Here is an 18039-nt window from a genome sequence, read left to right as displayed (position 1 = left end):
TACAAAGCATCAGGTTCTCCACGTGGTTCTCCGTGGGACGCAAACTTGGGAGAACGCACTGGACCTAGCAGCCGATGCGTAATGATGGTACAACATACCTTTACTTTTAAGTTACACATTTAAAAATATTTCTATGCCAATTTCAAAACTTAATTTACCGGGAACAATTTCGATAAAAAATGCTTTATCGAATGGCTGCAGGATTTTAATGCAAAATTAATTTTCATTTATTTATTTAATTCAAAAAAACAGTGGAAGTAATAAGCTGAAACTATTTTCTCACTAACACCTTAGAAAAAAAACATCAGATTAAAAAAATACTCTATTGCTAGCTTTGGATGTTTCGTTCTGTGCATAGAATCAGTCTGAAATAATTATGCACGCATACCTGCACTCTTGGCCTCTTTGGCTGCGGTTTGAGGGTGTGGGGCGGGCGCTGCCTCTTGAGGGCCCCCCTCCCCTCGGGCCCCGAACCCGCTCCGACGGCACCGCCGCCGCCGCCGCCCCCTCCGCTGCTGGCCGCCGGGCCCAGGGACGTGGTGACAGTGGAGCTGGAGTTGTTGCCACCGGAAGAACTGGAAGCTTGCTGCAAAATTTAATAAAATGAACTAATTGGATAGAATCAAATCAACTAAGTGTCCGGGCAGATGAAGAATACAGGTTTTTTAAATAAAATAAAAAGTAATATATAATCAGTGGTACAATACCGCAAACTTCAGTAAATTCATTCTCCATAGAATTTAGTCCATACTGAGACCCGTTAGTTTTAAATTACATCTATTTTTACTCTAATAATGATAGCCGTTCCGATGCTCTAGCAGTATTTTTGGTTAATTAAAATCGTAAGTATGTAATACATAATACTTTTTAGGTTACCCTGCCAAAAAATCAATGGATAGTTCTGCTGTATTCCACCAATGATATTAATACAAGTACAGACGTAAGATAAATGAAAATTAATTTTACTACAGTAAAACTCCTTTTTACGTTTTTCAAGGGAGCAAGAAAAAAAGTGTAAAACTGAGGAAAACGCTAAAGTGAGGAAATGAAAAATGTATGGAAAAAATACGAATTCCATAAAAATAAAATTCGGCGGCATCATTATTACGACATAATATTGGCTTTTTTGACACATCAAATGAATTCCGAATTTATTTAAGCGTGAAACCAGGGGGGGGGGGGGGTTATGAAAAATATAAAAAACGTTAATTGTGGGGAATATTTGTATGAAGAAAAATGGGTCCTGAACATTTCAGTGTAAAAAGTGTAAAAACGAGGTTTTACTGTATTATTAAAATAAAATTGGACAGGTATTTTGCATACCCATTATAAAACGAAATAATAAAGACCTAAGTGGATACAAAGTCATTGGAACAATAGGCATCATTCCTCGTCTCGGTAACTACACGTGGGCATCAACCATCTTCCAGGAATCAGCAAACAGCCTGTTAGCCACATGTGCGACAGTAACTCCCCAAAAACTACAAAAGCACACTTTGGATATTTTTATTTGTGTTGTTATTCATAGTGTTGAAAGGGTGATTTTTCTGTTTAATTTTTTTTTATTGTTTACTTTTCAGCATAAACATTTGACAAATTTACTACTATGCTCAATGTTTATTTTTGTAAATTTATTGATAATTTTAAGTTGCTAGAATTTCACTCGTCCATGCGATTGGTAATCTAGCTGCATTAGGTAAATTTTATCAACAACAACAATAAACAACCAAGATTTTGTCGATAATGCTCGTCTCAGCCTTAGATAAGATACGGATCTCAACATTTGTGCATCTATCGTAAAATAGTTTTACCCCACATTCGCCTGAGAGATCGCATTTCGACAGCATTCAGCCTACTTTCATCCCTGTTTTTCCAAGTCCATACTTCGCTCCTATCAGGGTCGGGACCAGGACTCCGTTGTGAACTGCTAATTTTGCCTTTTGCGACAAACATTTATTTGCCAAGGTTGATTATCAAATACTTACATTTTGTGAATGGGGTCGAGAATTCCAACCGTCCATGCTCTCGGTAGCTGCAAGACTCATTGTAATCTAAATCCTATTGTTGGAAATTTGTTTTTTTTTTTTTTTTGATTTTTAAAATATCACTAAAACTCTAAACTTCATTGTCAAATAAAATAATAATAATTAAATGGGGCTAGATTTCTTACTGTCCATGCGCGCTTTAGCTGCAAGATAATTTAAAATATCTTCATCAATTATCTGTAATTAAACATGTAGTATATATATTTTATTTTTCATACAGAAAAATCAATTTTACTTGGTATGTGAATGTTAACTTCCCATTGTAATGCAGGGCCCCGGATTGAGAGTTTCCATACCTGATGGTGAGTGTGGTGAGGGTGCAGGGTGTGTGGCTGCTGGCCGCTGCTGTCAGAGTGGGAGTGGGGGGCGGCTAGAGGGGGCTCCATACGCGGCATCACCAGCGCCACGGTCTGAACACATAAAGCACATTATCACCACAGGATTATATAGGCATCATTTGCTTGTGAGCCTGGAAATTGAAGAGGACATCTTATGCCAGGCATTTGAAATGCAGATAATATAACAGAAGGGTGATAGAGACGAAACATTGTGCGGAGGTACAAATATTCACCTGTTGCGGTCCACTCTGTGCCGTGGAAGCGGGCTGGGTGCTAATCTGAGATGGAAGACTTCCAACATCGGCTCCTCCCACGACCTCCGACTCCATGTCCTTAAACAGGAAGAATCATTAGGTAAATAGTATTGTTAAATGGGCTCTTTCTGGACACCACACGCTCCAACTAGGGAGCGTATATAAAATAACAACAACATTCCCTTTCTGCACCAGGCACAAGCTTTAAGCTGATCGCTTAAAATTATTGATAATAATTTTTTTTCGAGTTTTAAACTTCTTAGATTTTCACGCCTTTCACATGCGCAACAAATTTATCTGGGTTATCGTGCCATATACTTGAAGCGAATTTCACGTTTAAGTCCCATATCACTAGTGTTGTAGATAAATCCATTAAGATGCTTGGATTTTTACTTCGAAACTGTAGATGTTACAATACAGAAAAAACACTGTTTTACGTTTTTCAAGGGAGCAACAAAAAAGTGTAAAACTGAGGAAAACTCTAAAGTGAGGAAATGAGAAATGTATGGAAAAAATTTCATTAAAACATAATTATTGTACAAGACTATACTAAATATACTGCAGAAAAATTGTAAGAACTTGTGTATGGTGATTTTTCATTTATTCAAGCAATACTACAAATGTGTTATTTTTTATTGAATTTAAAAAAATACAGGTTTAAATAATTTTATCTAGGTACTTAACCTTTAAAACACGAAAATAAAATCTTTAATTAACATAAAATGCATACAACGATTTTTCCCAAATATTGGGAAATTTTATTTATATGGTATCACTTTTTTTAGTATGGCACCACAAAATTTCAACCGTCATATACATCGCGGTAAAACTGTTTCACACTTTTCTGATAACTGTTTAAACTATCCCCTTTTCACATTATGTTTATAGCATCAAATAATATTTCTATTGCCAATTTTTTAAACTTTCTGCATCGTAATTTATTGATGTAAAGACTTTATTCTTCCTAAACATGCGTCAACTGCATGTCACGATTTAGTAAAATGACAAAATTGGACACTTAAACAAAATGGTCAATTACACTCCACCTACTTTGAATTTATTTTGAGACAATAATTTAATTGCTAATAAAAATATGTCAATCGAAGCTAAATCGGCAGTGCACAACCGAGTTTTAGTCCCAACACTTATGTATGGAAGTGAAACATGGAACTGGCAGAGGAAGGATGAAACCCAGTGAATGTGGTTGAAATGCAATCTCGTAGACGAATGTGTGGGAAATCAATGTATGATAGTTACGAATGATGAAATCAGGCGAGAGTGTAAATCTGAGTCAAGTATAATTGATAAGATTACGAAATGGTCTCTGAGACGGTTCGGTCACGTAGAACGAATGGATGACGAAAGAATGGTGAAACAAATATAAATGGCAAAAATGAACAGTAACGAGATCATGATCAGATAAACCAAAATCTTAAGTCTGGTCATGTCAAAAGCAGACAGAACCGAAGGGCATGTATGACAAGATGTATGAATGTGGAAGAAGCTAGGAGTGTATGCCAGGATAGACGTGTGTGGTGGTCCATTCTCTCTGCCTACCCCTACGGAGAAATGGCGTGATGGTAGTAGTAGTAATAATTTACACATTTTTTTATTTACCTCGATTTTATTCTCCATTCACGCGGCGGCGCGCGGCTCGTCTTTTGGGGTTTTGAAAAACGTTAATTGGGGGGAAAATTGAATGAGAAAAAAATGGGACCTAAATATTTCGGTGTTAAAAGCGGGAAAATGTAAAATCGAGGAACGTAAAACGAGATTTTACTCTATTTGTAAATCCAAATATACCGAAAGAGATTTGTATGTTCCCTATAATTGTACTAGAGTGAGATCTCATGCACTGTTTTACGCACCCAGAAGCCATACAAATGCAAATCAGAATTCACCCATTAATAGGACAATGCGCTTGCTGAATTCGGCTTCTGCGGATAATATGGATCTATTTTTCTGCACATACCGGCAGTTTCTGCTTTCAGCTATCTGCTTTCTAATTATTAACTTCTAACTTATATTTACAGCCTGCATTACGTGATTGGTTAAACAGCCCGTAAAGTAATGCAGACTACGATTTGTCAAATAAATCAATATCGTTTCATACTACCAAGGTGTACATCGGGCAGACTGCCAGAAAAATTGCGAGAGTCAAAGAACACATGAGTGCATTTTTTTCCTGTCCCGTAAAAATAACAAAATGACTTACGCGGTGTCGTTAGCTAAACGACCATATTAAAATACGCAATTGCATATAATCCGGTCTATAATGATGACGAATAAAATAAAGTGACAGTCACCTGCGTGGACTCGGGGGGTGTAGGTGCGTGGTGCGGGTGGCGGGGGTGGTGGGGCAGGTGGCGAGCGGAGGAGCTGGCCGGCATGTACTCCGTGGTGTGGTGAGAGCTGCTGGGGGAGCTGGACATGCCGCACTCCGCAGACACGCCGCCTGGAAAAATGTACAAACTGCTGATTAAGGACAACGAGGATGTTCGGTGCTGTGTTTCTTACACGCGGTAATAAATTAGAGCTTTTTAATGTACTGCAAACTTTCTCAAAAATGTACGAAAAAAATCATAAAAATGAACCCTTCTGGGCCTAAGGGGGATTCTAAGGTCCCCCGGGTAGCATATATTTTTAATTTTATTTTTATACGTTTATAAATTTGTGTAAACCACTTTAATTTTGAGTTACACTTCGACCGGTTTCAAGGTAGTACTACCTCATCATCAGGAATTTTCTTCTATGATTTATTTTGTTGTCCTTTAATAATAAGGAATATTGTGTTTTTGTATATTTTTTATTTCCTTTTTTAATTACTACAAAATAAAAAAGTACCTTATAATCTTTTACAGAATATGTTCTTTTCTTTTTCTTATATTACAAAAAAATATTATACCTGTCTATTTATTATAGGAGCAAAAATTAATAAACGTTTCTTGTATACCCACGAACAAGGCCATGCCTTTGTGGGGTTTTTTTGTTTACTATTTTTACTGTTTATATGTATTTCATTGCTATGTAATTATCCTTTATTTTTTTAATACTCTGTTTTGCCTTTTTTTTTTTTAAAAGGAATAACCCGCTAAGCCTCTATGTTGAGGCTTGTCAGCAGGTGGGATAGAGGGGATATGGAAGGAGGTAATGAAAAATATACCACAACACCCAGACCAATTGAGAAAAAAAACCTTTCTTGAATTTTTTTCTTGCAACTGGCGGGAATCGAACCCGCGACGCCAGTATCACAGATAGCCGTCTAACCAACTACGCCACGGCGCCTGCCTCTTATGTACATTGTAAAAAACAAAACAAAAAATAATTTTAAAAAGCGTGGAAGTATGAAAGCATTGTGTTTCATTAATGTTGTCATTTTATCAAAGACTTTTGTTCTTCTCATTATTCCAATAATTGGACCCAGTTTTTTTACAACTGCTTTGATATGTTTTGTCCACGCTAATTTGTCATCTACAACCAAATCCAAGTACTTTACATATTCTGTTTCTTTAATTTGCTCATCTTTAATTATTAGGCTAACTTTTATGGGGCAACATAAATCTTAACCTTTTTTTTTAACAAGTAAAAACCACTGAACTTCTCCATTCTTGGAAATCGACGGCATATACGAGCTAACGGTACAAGTGATGGCCTGACCTGTGGTGTGAGGGGGTTGCTGCGCGCTGGTGGGGAGCACCGCGGCGGTGCGCGAGGCGTGAGAAGCCATGGGTCGGATGGAGGCGAACGGTGTTTCTCCCGCCGCCCGCCTCTGCTGGGACACGACTCCGGACACACTGGCCGAGTGAGCTGCGAACACAATTGAAGAACATCAGAACATCGCTGAAATTTATTGTAAAAGAGGGAAAAAACATTTTTGAGAGGGGAATGTATGGAAGGAGTAAAATCCAGCCTACAAACATTTAGACATATTCAAAATATTGTTAATTCAACACACTTTTTTTACTGAGTCTTTTTCAAGGCGAACCAACAGTTAATGGTCACAACTCGTGAGCATACAAGGAAAACTGGCAAGTCCGAATTCTTATTTGTTGGCAAATCAAGATGGAAGTTTTTAGATAGACACAATTTCATAATTTTGCTATTTAGTACGCTATTGATTTAAAGTTTTTTTTGCTTTACATATTACAAAGCATTAGCAATGTAATATATTAGTATGGAAGTGTTTTGATTTTGTCAAAATTTCCTGTAGGAGATATTCATAGACCGACTTGATTGATACAATTTGACTACCAGGATCATTTTAAGAAATCTTGTGACCTCTTTTCAGATCTGCACCTTGGAAAAAGAAATTTTAATTAACCTCAAAATATAATTACTAAGTAAAGTGATAAAAAAAGAGGGAATGTATGGAGGAATATCTCACCCGCCATCGGTTTGATATTAGCAGTGGGTGTTTCTCCCGCCGGCTTCTCTCCCAGGCTGGAGCTGGTGGAGGGCTTGGCAGCCTGCTGGTTGCTGAGCTGCCGCTGCAACTGCGCAACCTTCTGCGTGACGCCCTCCAACTCCCGCGCCAAACGCAGAGCGTCTTGATTCAATTCCACCTTCTCCTTCTCCGTCCGGGCGAATCGCGACTCGTACTGCGAAGTTAGTAACTCGAACCGAGTGTCACTCTCTTCCTTGTTCTGTTCTTCTGATTCTATCTTGCTCTTTATCTCCGCAAGTTCCTTGGCAAGATTTTCATTTGATTCTGTCAATTGGACAATCTTAACTTTGGCCTGCTTGAGAACAAGCTTGGCCTTTTCTTCCTTGTCACCAGTAGTGAGCTTGAGCGATTCATTATCTTTTCTCAGGGTTTCATTCTCCTCCAGAGATTGGTTTACCCGAGCTTCTAGCTGCGCTAGTTTCTCGGTGTGAGCTCTCTCCAAGTCGGTCAATTTCTGTTCCAGCTCTTTACGCGCTTCCACCTGAGATTCAGAGGACATGGCAGCCTCTGTGGCTAACAGTTCTGATTTCTTTTTATCCTCTTCTACGGTCTTGGTGAGGTCTTCATACTGAGATTTGTATTTTTTGGCAATCTTTCGAATCTGCATCTCCTTGTTACGTATATCAGCGAGAATGGTCTCTTTTCCGGCCAAATTTTCCGATACTTTAGTCAATTCTTCCGTCTTTTCTGCTAGAGAAGATTTGGCTTCACCCAGTTCTTGCGTGATTCGAGCGATGTCTTTCTTCAATGTGCTCAGTTCTTCAGCTTGTTTCCTATAATCGTCCGCCTGAGAAACATGCTGTTTGTTGAGATTGTTGATTTGCTCTTCCAACCGTGTTTTATCCATTTTGATAGTGGCGGACTCTTCGTTCAACTTTCTCAAGTTATCCTTCTCTGTAGTGAGCATCTTGGCTAATGTCTCCCTCTCGTTCTGCAGCCTCTTCCAGTCCTCGGGACTCGTCTTGTTTGCTCTCTCTACGAGGGCGTTCACCCGAGTTCGCCACCTGTTAGCTTCGGTTCTCAGGGAAACATTTTCAGATTGCAGTGTGTCTATCTTCATGGAGAATTCTTTGTTTCTTTCTTGGAGAGGTCCCAGAGCTTCTTCTAGTCTAGTTGTGTTATCTGAGAGGTCATTGACTCTCCGGAGAAGGCTATCTCTCTCCTCACGCAGGATTCTATTACTATCTGTGATGGCGTTTAATGTTTCTACTTTTCTCAAGATTTCAGAATGTTTAGAAAGTGAAACTGAGTTCATTTCAAACTTTTCCCTTTCTGACAGAAGAGCCAATTTGGCCTCATCCAATTTTTTCTCTGTGGCATCTAATTGAGATTTGATCCTTAAATTTTCAGATTGCAAAATATCAAATTTCGCTACGATAATATCCCTTTCTTTTCTAAGATATTTAATGATCTGCAGTAATTTTTCGGAAGACTTGATATCATCTTCGTTGAATGATCTATTCATGGAACTTTCTGCAACGGTAGAAGCATTGCCAGATTCATTAAGGTTATCCGATTGCTTGGATACGGTGGCTAGAGCTAGTTGCGTGCTTAAAGCCTGTATTTGATCGAGCAATAATGCATTTTGTTGATTTAAATCCGAAAGACGAGATTGGATTTCTTCCTTTTCAGTATTGAACATTTTCTCTTGGCCTTCCCAAGCAATCTTGCTTTCATTGAGGTTATATAACGCTTGCTCTTTAGCGCTGTTCAGTTCATCGAGGTCTTGCTGTAACTTTATTAATTGCTCTTTCAGCAGAGTAAGGGCTTGAATGTCACTGGAATGTAAGACCATTTCATGAGCATACTTATCTTCAGCGGACTGGGCACTTTCTGCATACCGGGCCACATCGACTTGAGCAGCTCGCAATTCAGCATCCTTTTCTTTGATTTCCAACAGTGCAGCCTTCAAACCTTCCTGGGCCTTGATAAGTTCTGACTTAAGGCCGACGGTAGTGACATGTTGCCCATCGGATTGCAAGGAGAGCTCGGCTTCCAACTCTGAACATTTATCCTTGAGCTGATTCTCAGACTGCAAAAGCTCGTTGAATTTGGATTCGGAAGTATTTTTGTACTCCGCAAACTGATCGTGAAGCACTTTCAGTTGAGATTCAGACTCTTCGTTGATATTGCAGTATTGTTGAATTCTTTCTTTGCTTACTTCGATTTGCTGTTGCAAGTAATTTATCTCGGATTGTTTAGTACTAAGCTGGCTTTCGACTTCTTTAAGTTTTTTAATAGAATCGAAACTTCCGTCCAGCCTGGTCGGGTTAATAGCCGTGGCGAATTTTTTACTAATTTCTTCTATGTGGGTGGTCTTATTTACTAACTCTTCTCTCAGAGAGGCCAGCTCAACTCGCAACTTGTCAGCCTGAGACTTTTCTTCTTCCATTCTAGCCTTGGCATGTTCAGTTTGCTTCTCCAGGTGCGAGGCGAGCTCGCGGAATCTAGTTTGTTCTTCTTGCAACGATCGGCGCAGGGAGCCGATCTCCATATTCGCATTGTCTAACCGGGACTCCAGCTTTATCCGACTCTCCCCTTCGCACCTCTCCAGACTGGCCTTAATGAGTTCTAGATTACTGAGTAAAACTGATTGACTCTGCCTCTCCTGCTTTAGAAGATCTCTTTCGGTCTGCAACCTAGTTTCGGTATTTTTCAGTTGACCGTTTTCTCTCTGCGCATTTTGAAGCAAGACTTCAGCTTTAGATAATTTGTTATGCGCGTTCATCGCCTCTTCCCGCAAATGTTTGATGGAGATTTCATGCTTCCCTATGGTCGAACTATAAGTGTTACACTTCTGTTCGAGAGTAGATATTTGTTTCTTGTACGTGGTGATATTCAGTTGAACAGTTTTATGCTTCTCATTGACGAATTCTAGCTGCGCCGCGGTTTTGCTATAAGCGCCGGATATATCAGTCAACTCTTTGCGCATATCCTCGATTTGCTGCATCAACATTTTTTGATTGGTCAGAGTTTCTTCTTTGTACATTTTATATTCTTCAATTTTCTTGTCCATAGCCCCTTTGACTTCAGCCAGCTGTGACTTCAGGGATTCCAATTCATTCTGTTTAATCGGTGCCCGAGGAGAAGGAACCGTCGGCTTACTGCTGGAATCATTGAGATCCATGGAATTATCGCTCTTGTCTAGACTAGCGGACAGGTCGTGTCCGTGTCCCTTCACTATGTCGAGGTACTGCTTCTTGTACATGTCCCTCTGCCTGATGAGATTGGTGACCATCTTGGTTTGTTTGTCTCGCTCTTCAGTCAACTCGGTAACCCTGTTCTGGATAGTCTCGTATTTAGATTGCATTTCTCCAATTTCAAACTGTACTTTCTGTCTCTCGCTTTCTTCCTGTTTATCGCTCAAATCTCTGATGGTTTTGAGAAGTTTCTGGTTAGTGGCTTGTAGTTCCTGAATATCTCCGAAAGTAACCAAGTGCTTGGAAATGACACGGGAAGAACTGTGCTCGGACGAGCTAGTGGTGCTGTTGGTGGTAATGGTGGCTGAAGAGTCTTGATCTCCGCTAGGAACGGAGGCTCCCTTTCCGTGTTCTACTTCCTTCAGAAGATAGCAAACCTGCCGGGCGAGATCTGTAGTTTCCCTCTTGAGCCTGTCATTTTCCCTCTGGAAATGGTTGGATACTTTCATCGCCTCCGCGTACTCGTCTCTCATTTGATTACATTCGATGACGAGAGAGTCGAGTTGCTGAGTTAGACCGGCGTTGTTCTGCATGGCTTCTTCATATTGCAACTGTTGTTCTTCCAGCATGGGAGCCTTGTCACTGAGCTCGTTATACACATTAGTCAAAGCTTCGGATAATCTCTTCTTCTCCTCTCTCTCCCGACTGAGGTCGTCCGACACTTGACACAGCTGGGTGTATATCTGCGTGAGGGACATCCCGGAACGGATGAGGCGACTGGTGACGGCGGCGGTGGGAGACATGTGCTCCAGGGCTTGCGTGATGCTCTCGTTCTTAGCTCCTTGCAGGAGATCATTAGCGTGTTCCAGTTCTTGTTTCAGGGAGGTGATAGTCTCGTTCTTCTTCTCTAACATTTCTTCGTGGTCCATTTCCAGTTGTTTGTGTTTAGTTTCTAGCTCACCGTACTTTTCTAAGGCTTCGTTCAGCATTTTTTGAAGCTCCGTAATACCATTACTAACTTCTGCGGTCTTCGCCTCGGCGTCGTCTTGCATACTCTTGTATAACTCCGCTAGTTTCGTCTTGGATTCTATTTCGCGTTTATAGTTTTGGCACAAACTTTCTTCCAACTCATGCTGGTCGAGTAATTTCTGGGTCAAAATTTCATTCTTGTTCGACAACATCCTTTTGGATTCATTCAGAGAGTTAATCTTGTCCTCGTTAATTTTAGCCTCTTCTATCTTTTCTTCCAGTTGAGACTCGAGGGTGAGGATTCTATTGGATTGAGAGAAGCGGATAGTCTGCAGTTCTTCATTACACCGGCTGAGTTCTTCGTTTAGGGAATGGATATGAGTCTTGAACAGCGTTCTCTCTTGTTCCATATGTTGTTCTTTAAACTTGAGGGATATTTCTTTGTTTTGTATTTCATTGGTGTGGCAGAGCGCCTCGCACTTCTCGTTGATGGCCTTCTCCAGCTGCTGGGACATGGTGGCGAGGTCTGCACGCAACCTCTCCATCTCCGTGTTGCGGCGCTCCAGCATCTCGCTGAGCCCGTCCCTCTCGTCCACGGCGGAGTTCCTCTGGCGACGGAAGTCCTCAGTGTCGGTCTCCATACGATGGAGGGACTCCTGCGTCCGTTGCAACTCGGACTTGGACAGGGACAGTTGAGCCTCCAACTCCTGCAGAGTTTGCTCCGTGGCATCCAACTTGGCTCTGCAATGCTCATAGTTAGATGTGATTTCGCAGACTTCATTTTCCAACTTGTCGATTTTATCTCCTGAAATGATAAATAAATATAAAGAGGGGAAAACAAAAGGGAAAAAGAAAAATTACTTAAAAGAGCACAGATACTAAATAATATTACTTAAACACAAAAATAAATCCCACAAAGGCATGGCTGTATGCGGGGACACAAATAAGGGCTACTAGAAGAATGACAGATATCAGATAAAAAAAGATAAAAAAGTGCTAACATTAGAATGCAATTTTTTGTCGATAAAATGAGATGACAATAAAAAGTACTACTCATTTAAAAAAGAAGCTATTTAAATATGCTCTTTTACCCATAATTTCAATATTAATTACAGTGTAAATTTTTTATAGCCTTTTTGAACGTTTTCTTGTTACGCAGAAATTTATTATGCAGAAAGCAGCTGTATGCTGTCATGTATTTTATTTTTTAAATACACTTATTTTTTAAATACACTATATTTTATTTACACTTTATTTTTTAAATACACTATATTTTATTTACACTTTATTTTTTAAATACACTATATTTTATTTACACTTTATTTTTTAAATAAAACAACTTTATTTTTAACCACTAACTTTTTTTTTTCCACCGACCGGTTTCAAAGCAAACAAGCTTCTTCGTCAAGGTTTACGTAACTAACGTAAACCTTGACAAAGAAGCTTGTTTGCTTTGAAACCGGTCGGTGGAAAAAAAAAAAAAAAATAGTGGTTAAAAACAAAAACATTTAAGTTTGTAAGTGAAAATTCTTGATGGAAGTTCATTGTAATTTATTATATAAATAAAACACGAGTGATACTTTAATCCACAAATTTGGAATATCCAGTGACCGGTTTCATCGCTTTCGCGACATCTTCGAGACTGGTATCTTTATTAAAAAGTTAAATGTATTTATACAGAACAGAGGTGAGGATACATAATTCAAAGTTACATGTAAGTAAATTAAATAAAGTTATTTTTATCTTAAGGATCATTATCGACAAATTTTCTATGGGTTAACTAATGAATGGATATAATGTTATTTTAATGAGTTTAAGTATTTTATTTTATTGTTGGTCACTGGATATTCCAAATTTGTGGATTAAAGTATCACTCGTGTTTTATTTATATAATAAAATAAAAAAATAAAAAATAAAAAGTTAAAAACAAAGTTGTTTTATTTAATTTATTATAATGAATAACCACAAAGTTAGTGCTTCAAATATAAACTTTATATTTTGTTTACATTTTTTTACTTAATTGTAAAGAATCACTTATTCATTTGTTATAATATTTTTTTTAAGTAAACTATGGGCCTTAGATTTCATTATACCAGGTTTAAATTACTAAATAACTATATCTGGTTTAACTATTTATAACCGATATAAAAAAAAGTTAACTTATAAAAATATTTATTACATTCACGGGTTATTTCGTGCTTTATTTTTTTAAACAGTCAACACTGATATGTGCGCGTGCGCAGTAACTTTTATAACAACAGCAAACAAACGTCAAATTGAGACTACTGTTGTGTAATGGAGAACACGGAGAAAACCGTTAGAAAAAAAAATCAAAATAGGGAAGAAGAGGAGAAGGTAAAAACGAGTTCTTTAGTTTATTTGTGTTTCTTTTTTTATCACAATTCGTTAAAATACATACAAACATTTCAGATATTAATAAAAATCACTTAAAGAAGGTCGCAGGACTTCAAAATTGTTTAAAATTGAAAAAAAATTTGATAAATTATCCATTTTGATTACCGAAAAATATGACTTTTGACAGATCGCGTGCTTATTTTATTTTATTTATTTGGATAACCAACAGCTATAATTATCTTATATATATATATATATAACAAAACAAATAAGCCAATTACAGGTTTTCACAAGTAGCATCACAGTAAGTTAAAAAAGATTCTCGAACATAAAATGAATAGTAATTAAATGTAAATTTAAAAGAAAAGAAAAAATACTACGAATTATTTCGAAAGCAAACGCCGTACGTCATTCAGATTATTTGCAAATAAATCTATGTTAAATGATTTATTTATTACATTAAAATTATTAAAAGTTCGCCATAAATATGAATTTTGCCTATAATTAGATGAAACAAGAGGTATGTGAAGAAGAGGGTTATTTCTTAAAACTTTGGAAGGAACATTGATAGAAAGTTATACCAGAGTTATACCACATAATGTGCAGGTATAAGTTTCTATGGTCGCTATCCCAGATTTAAACCGAGTTCAACTCTAAGCGAGGTTTATAAGTAATACTTTTTGCTATACCATCATTATTCTACCACTATTCTCAAGCTTAACTTTATACCCGATTTATAAGTAAGGCCCTTTTTTTTAGTGTTAAAGGAATTATGGTGATTTTTAAAGTCTGGCTGACCACAAAACCTAATGAATAGATTTTGCAGAAAGCAGCCAGATCTAATATTGATGGAGACGCACTAATAAATCAATATTAAAACCTCTCGAATCTGCTCAAAAATCGATAATTAAAATAATTGTAAAAAAGCCCTTCAGGTACCCCAGCGTCAAGTTATTTGAAGAATTTGAGATCTTAGATTTAAGGCAATTATATATTTGAGAATAATAATTTTTGTGAAAGCAAATTATTCTACCAAATCCCAAGAGGAACGCTCCCACACTACCAGAAGTTGAACTAGAGGATAGGTCATGGGGTCACCACAAACTCTGAATTCGGGCGAAGAAATTTCAGGTTTCTGGGCCCCAAAATATTCAATATGTCACCCGAACATTGCAAAACCATGACCCAAATTCAATATATACCAGTCTTGAGGATGTTGCGAAGCGATGAAACCGGTCACTGGATATTCCAAATTTGTGGATTTAAGTATCACTTGTATTTTATTTCTATAATAAATTACAATGACTTTCCATTGAGAATTTTCACATACAAACTTAAATGTTTTAAAAATGACAAAATCACCAAAAGTGTGACTTGTGCCCTTTTAACATGGATCAATTAATTTTCAGAAGGTGATAATTCTAGTTTTAGGTATGAAAGCGCCCAGGCTGTTTTCGGCAGAACAGAATTGACCTTACTGCAACAGATAACACCAATATCTATTTTTTTCGAAAATGCTTTCACTGTTTTAATGGACAGTGGAATGGTGATTGGATCTAAAAAACCTTTTTCTAGTATAAAGAGTAATGCTTATAACGAACAAATTCAGTCGGCCCCGTCTTCCTCGTAATAACCGAGTTCGACGGTATTTACAAATGAAATCATGCTGTGTTCTATTGTTGGTAGTGTAGTTTTTGTTTTGGATCACGTACGACGTAAATTTTCTGCGCACGCGACACGCCTGATCGTGATAAGTTTTGGAATAATATTTTCTCAGTTTTAAATACGCCAGACGAAATTCTGCATAACGAAACAAATGTTACGTATATAATCCTAACAATATTTTAACGGAATCCAAACCGTAATTTCGTGGATTCAATTTGAAAGCCACCACATCTATAAAACGGATCTAATGTTGCGATAAAATAAACCTTTTTTAATGGTCAGATGTTTATATCTGGGCAAATTAAATTACCTCAAATATTAATGACGAAAATAGTAAAAAAATATTTAATTCTACAACTAAAACTATCGCATGAATATGATCGAAAATACAATCGAAATGACACGGCTAAGAATGATAATTATTGAATTCACAAAAACAACACTTTACTGGTAAAATTTACAATTATTAAATATATTGAGCTCTGTGTATAGAGCGAAATAAAGAGTTAATATTTAATGAACATTACTTATCCCAACTGTTGAAAGAGACAATAAGTATTTACAATTTAGATTGTTGTGTACACACGTTGACAAGTCATGCTTTTTGAAAAAACGAAGTCGATAGACAGCCAATCTACGTACCAAAAATAATGCTTTTAGACGACTCCATACATCAAAAAAAAATTACAAACACAAAATACGTCGGTTTTAAGTATTATTTAGTTAAAAATAGGTTAATAAAACTTGAATACCTGTTTCCCTCCGGCCGGCTTCAAACAACCCCTTGGATGTCAAAAATTCTTCGAATTTAACGTCAATGTAAGATTCGATTTTTCCTATTATAGGTTTGGATATAACCGACAATTCGTCCGTCGTAAGGATATTAGGCAAATGCTTGTAATCTGTTACATTTTCCGCCATAATTTCGGCGGGCACGCCAGCTTTGGCGGCCATGTTTCACCCGAAAACGCGGAAATGCGGAGATTTTGAAGCGAGCAAGCAAAACAATCATAGACAAACTCAATGAAAGGTATTACCCTATTTTACATACGTTTGTCAAATAATGTCTTGAGGTGCGAAAATATTATTTGCGGGGCAATTTGGAATATATTAATCCCGTTTTGCGCTGTAGCGCCAGTGTACTATGTTACTTTGCAACTTATGCACAACGTGTGAAAAATAACAAGCAAAATCAAACAATGTAGTTATTTTCCCTTTTGCCTTCCTTATTATTTCTTTATATATTTATGCATACCTGTCCTTTCTTACCTTTATTTTTTATATTGTAGGATTTATATTATATATATGGACGGTGGAAAAATCAAATAAGTCAAATTTTTATTTTTATTTTATTTGCTCTTCTTGTAGTATGTAACTATATATGTTCACACATGTTCCAAAACACGTAAGTCCAATAGCTTTATTAAGGTTAATATTATCAATGTACTTTTTTACACAAGATAAATTTAATAGTTATTATCTATAAAATAAGATACACTTTTTCAAAACATTGAAAAGTATCACCTAATTACATGTATTCCCGATTATAAGCAATAATCCAATTCCTATACGTATGGAGATGAAAAAACATTCTTCCAATGTTAGATATGATTTACGCAATTTTTAAGACACAAAAAACTGTTTCCTGAAAAGTAAGGCATTTTCACTTTATGCGATTGTTCCCCACAATCCCCACCCATAGATTTAATACTTATGTAGAAACCACAGATTACTGAGATTACAGATATCTTGTAGAAACGTGATATCGGTTCTCACGGTTATAACTTTATTTTTTGAAGAAATATTTGAGTTCTCAATATTTATCCAAATATTTTTATCATTAGAGATAATGTAGAACTATATGTTTATCATTTCCTTAAAGTCGTGGGTAGTGAGTGTAAAAAAATAAAACTCATATTTTATTCTTGCATTTTTTTAACATTTGCACTCTCATACTCGTTCAGCTTGTATATATACATACATATTAATCAGAATAGTCCAGAAGAAGCGTAGAATCATATTTGAATACATCGAACTGTGTCCAATAATTCTCCCACTATGCCTCACTTTCGCCGCACGCATTCGTGATGCCGCAGCGTAATGTAGCACGATGGGAAAAAATATAATTATTACACAAATGTAAGGTAAAAAAAAAGCAATCTGTTAATTTCTCTAAAATTTTATTGTGCACGAGGAAATATTGATTGACACAACAGAGTAGATAAGTAAAGGGTCATTTAATAAGAGTAATTTAACTAACGAACTTAAACTTAAAATATAAAATAAATTTTATTTTACATAAAACGGATATTTTTTATTATGTTAAATAATATTTGATGTTTTAAAGATAATATGATAAGATGAAAATAATAATTAAAGATGATTATAAGATTAGATAATAATGTCGGTCAAATGTTTACGATAGAGTTGTTTAATCCGAGATAAAATTTTCATTATTTCTTTCATTAGATAGCAAAGTAGGGTAAAAAAATTTACTACCCTGGCATCACTAACAAAATGTTCATTTTGTTTCTTCGACAATGTGACAGATGGAAAAATAATTCAATTTTTAAGTAATGCATTTGTTACATACACATTCATTTGCTAATTACACATGAAATGTGATTGCATCCTGTTTTTTTAAGATCCTAGCAGTATTTCTGCACTTTAAAAGGCAAATTTGAATTCAAATCAGGAGTTGCGTATCAGTTCGCTCAGGCGAAGTCTACAAAGAAACTAATGGGTCAAAATGTAAACTTACTTATTTATGAGTAGTTTAGTCGCCTTCTGTTTGATGTGCGTATGCGGTTTCTGGACTATTCTTAATTC

At 36.8% G+C, this 18039-nt stretch overlaps 1 protein-coding gene across 2 annotated transcripts in view; it reads right to left on the bottom strand.

Annotated features, from left to right (window-relative positions):
• The window catches only part of LOC148278372 (nucleoprotein TPR-like), a 41607-nt gene extending 25428 nt beyond the window's left edge, over positions 1-16179 (bottom strand). For both annotated transcript variants that reach the window (XM_088231524.1, XM_088231525.1), the window contains exons 1-7: positions 15963-16179; positions 7022-11995; positions 6295-6444; positions 4944-5092; positions 2617-2715; positions 2342-2455; positions 389-586 (exon numbers count right to left, since the gene is read on the bottom strand). In XM_088231524.1, coding sequence (XP_088087650.1) covers positions 389-586; positions 2342-2455; positions 2617-2715; positions 4944-5092; positions 6295-6444; positions 7022-11995; positions 15963-16164 — 5886 coding nt within the window. In that variant the 5' untranslated portion in view covers positions 16165-16179. The remainder of the gene's footprint in view (positions 1-388; positions 587-2341; positions 2456-2616; positions 2716-4943; positions 5093-6294; positions 6445-7021; positions 11996-15962) is intronic.
• Positions 16180-18039: the final 1860 nt, after the last annotated feature.

Source organism: Micrasema longulum, unplaced genomic scaffold (assembly GCF_059751315.1).
Source record: "Micrasema longulum isolate JH-2025_06_02 unplaced genomic scaffold, ASM5975131v1 h1tg000888l, whole genome shotgun sequence".
Taxonomy (NCBI): domain Eukaryota; kingdom Metazoa; phylum Arthropoda; class Insecta; order Trichoptera; family Brachycentridae; genus Micrasema; species Micrasema longulum.
Note: the sequence above shows the minus strand (reverse complement) of the source record. Positions and strands in the feature narration are given on the sequence as shown.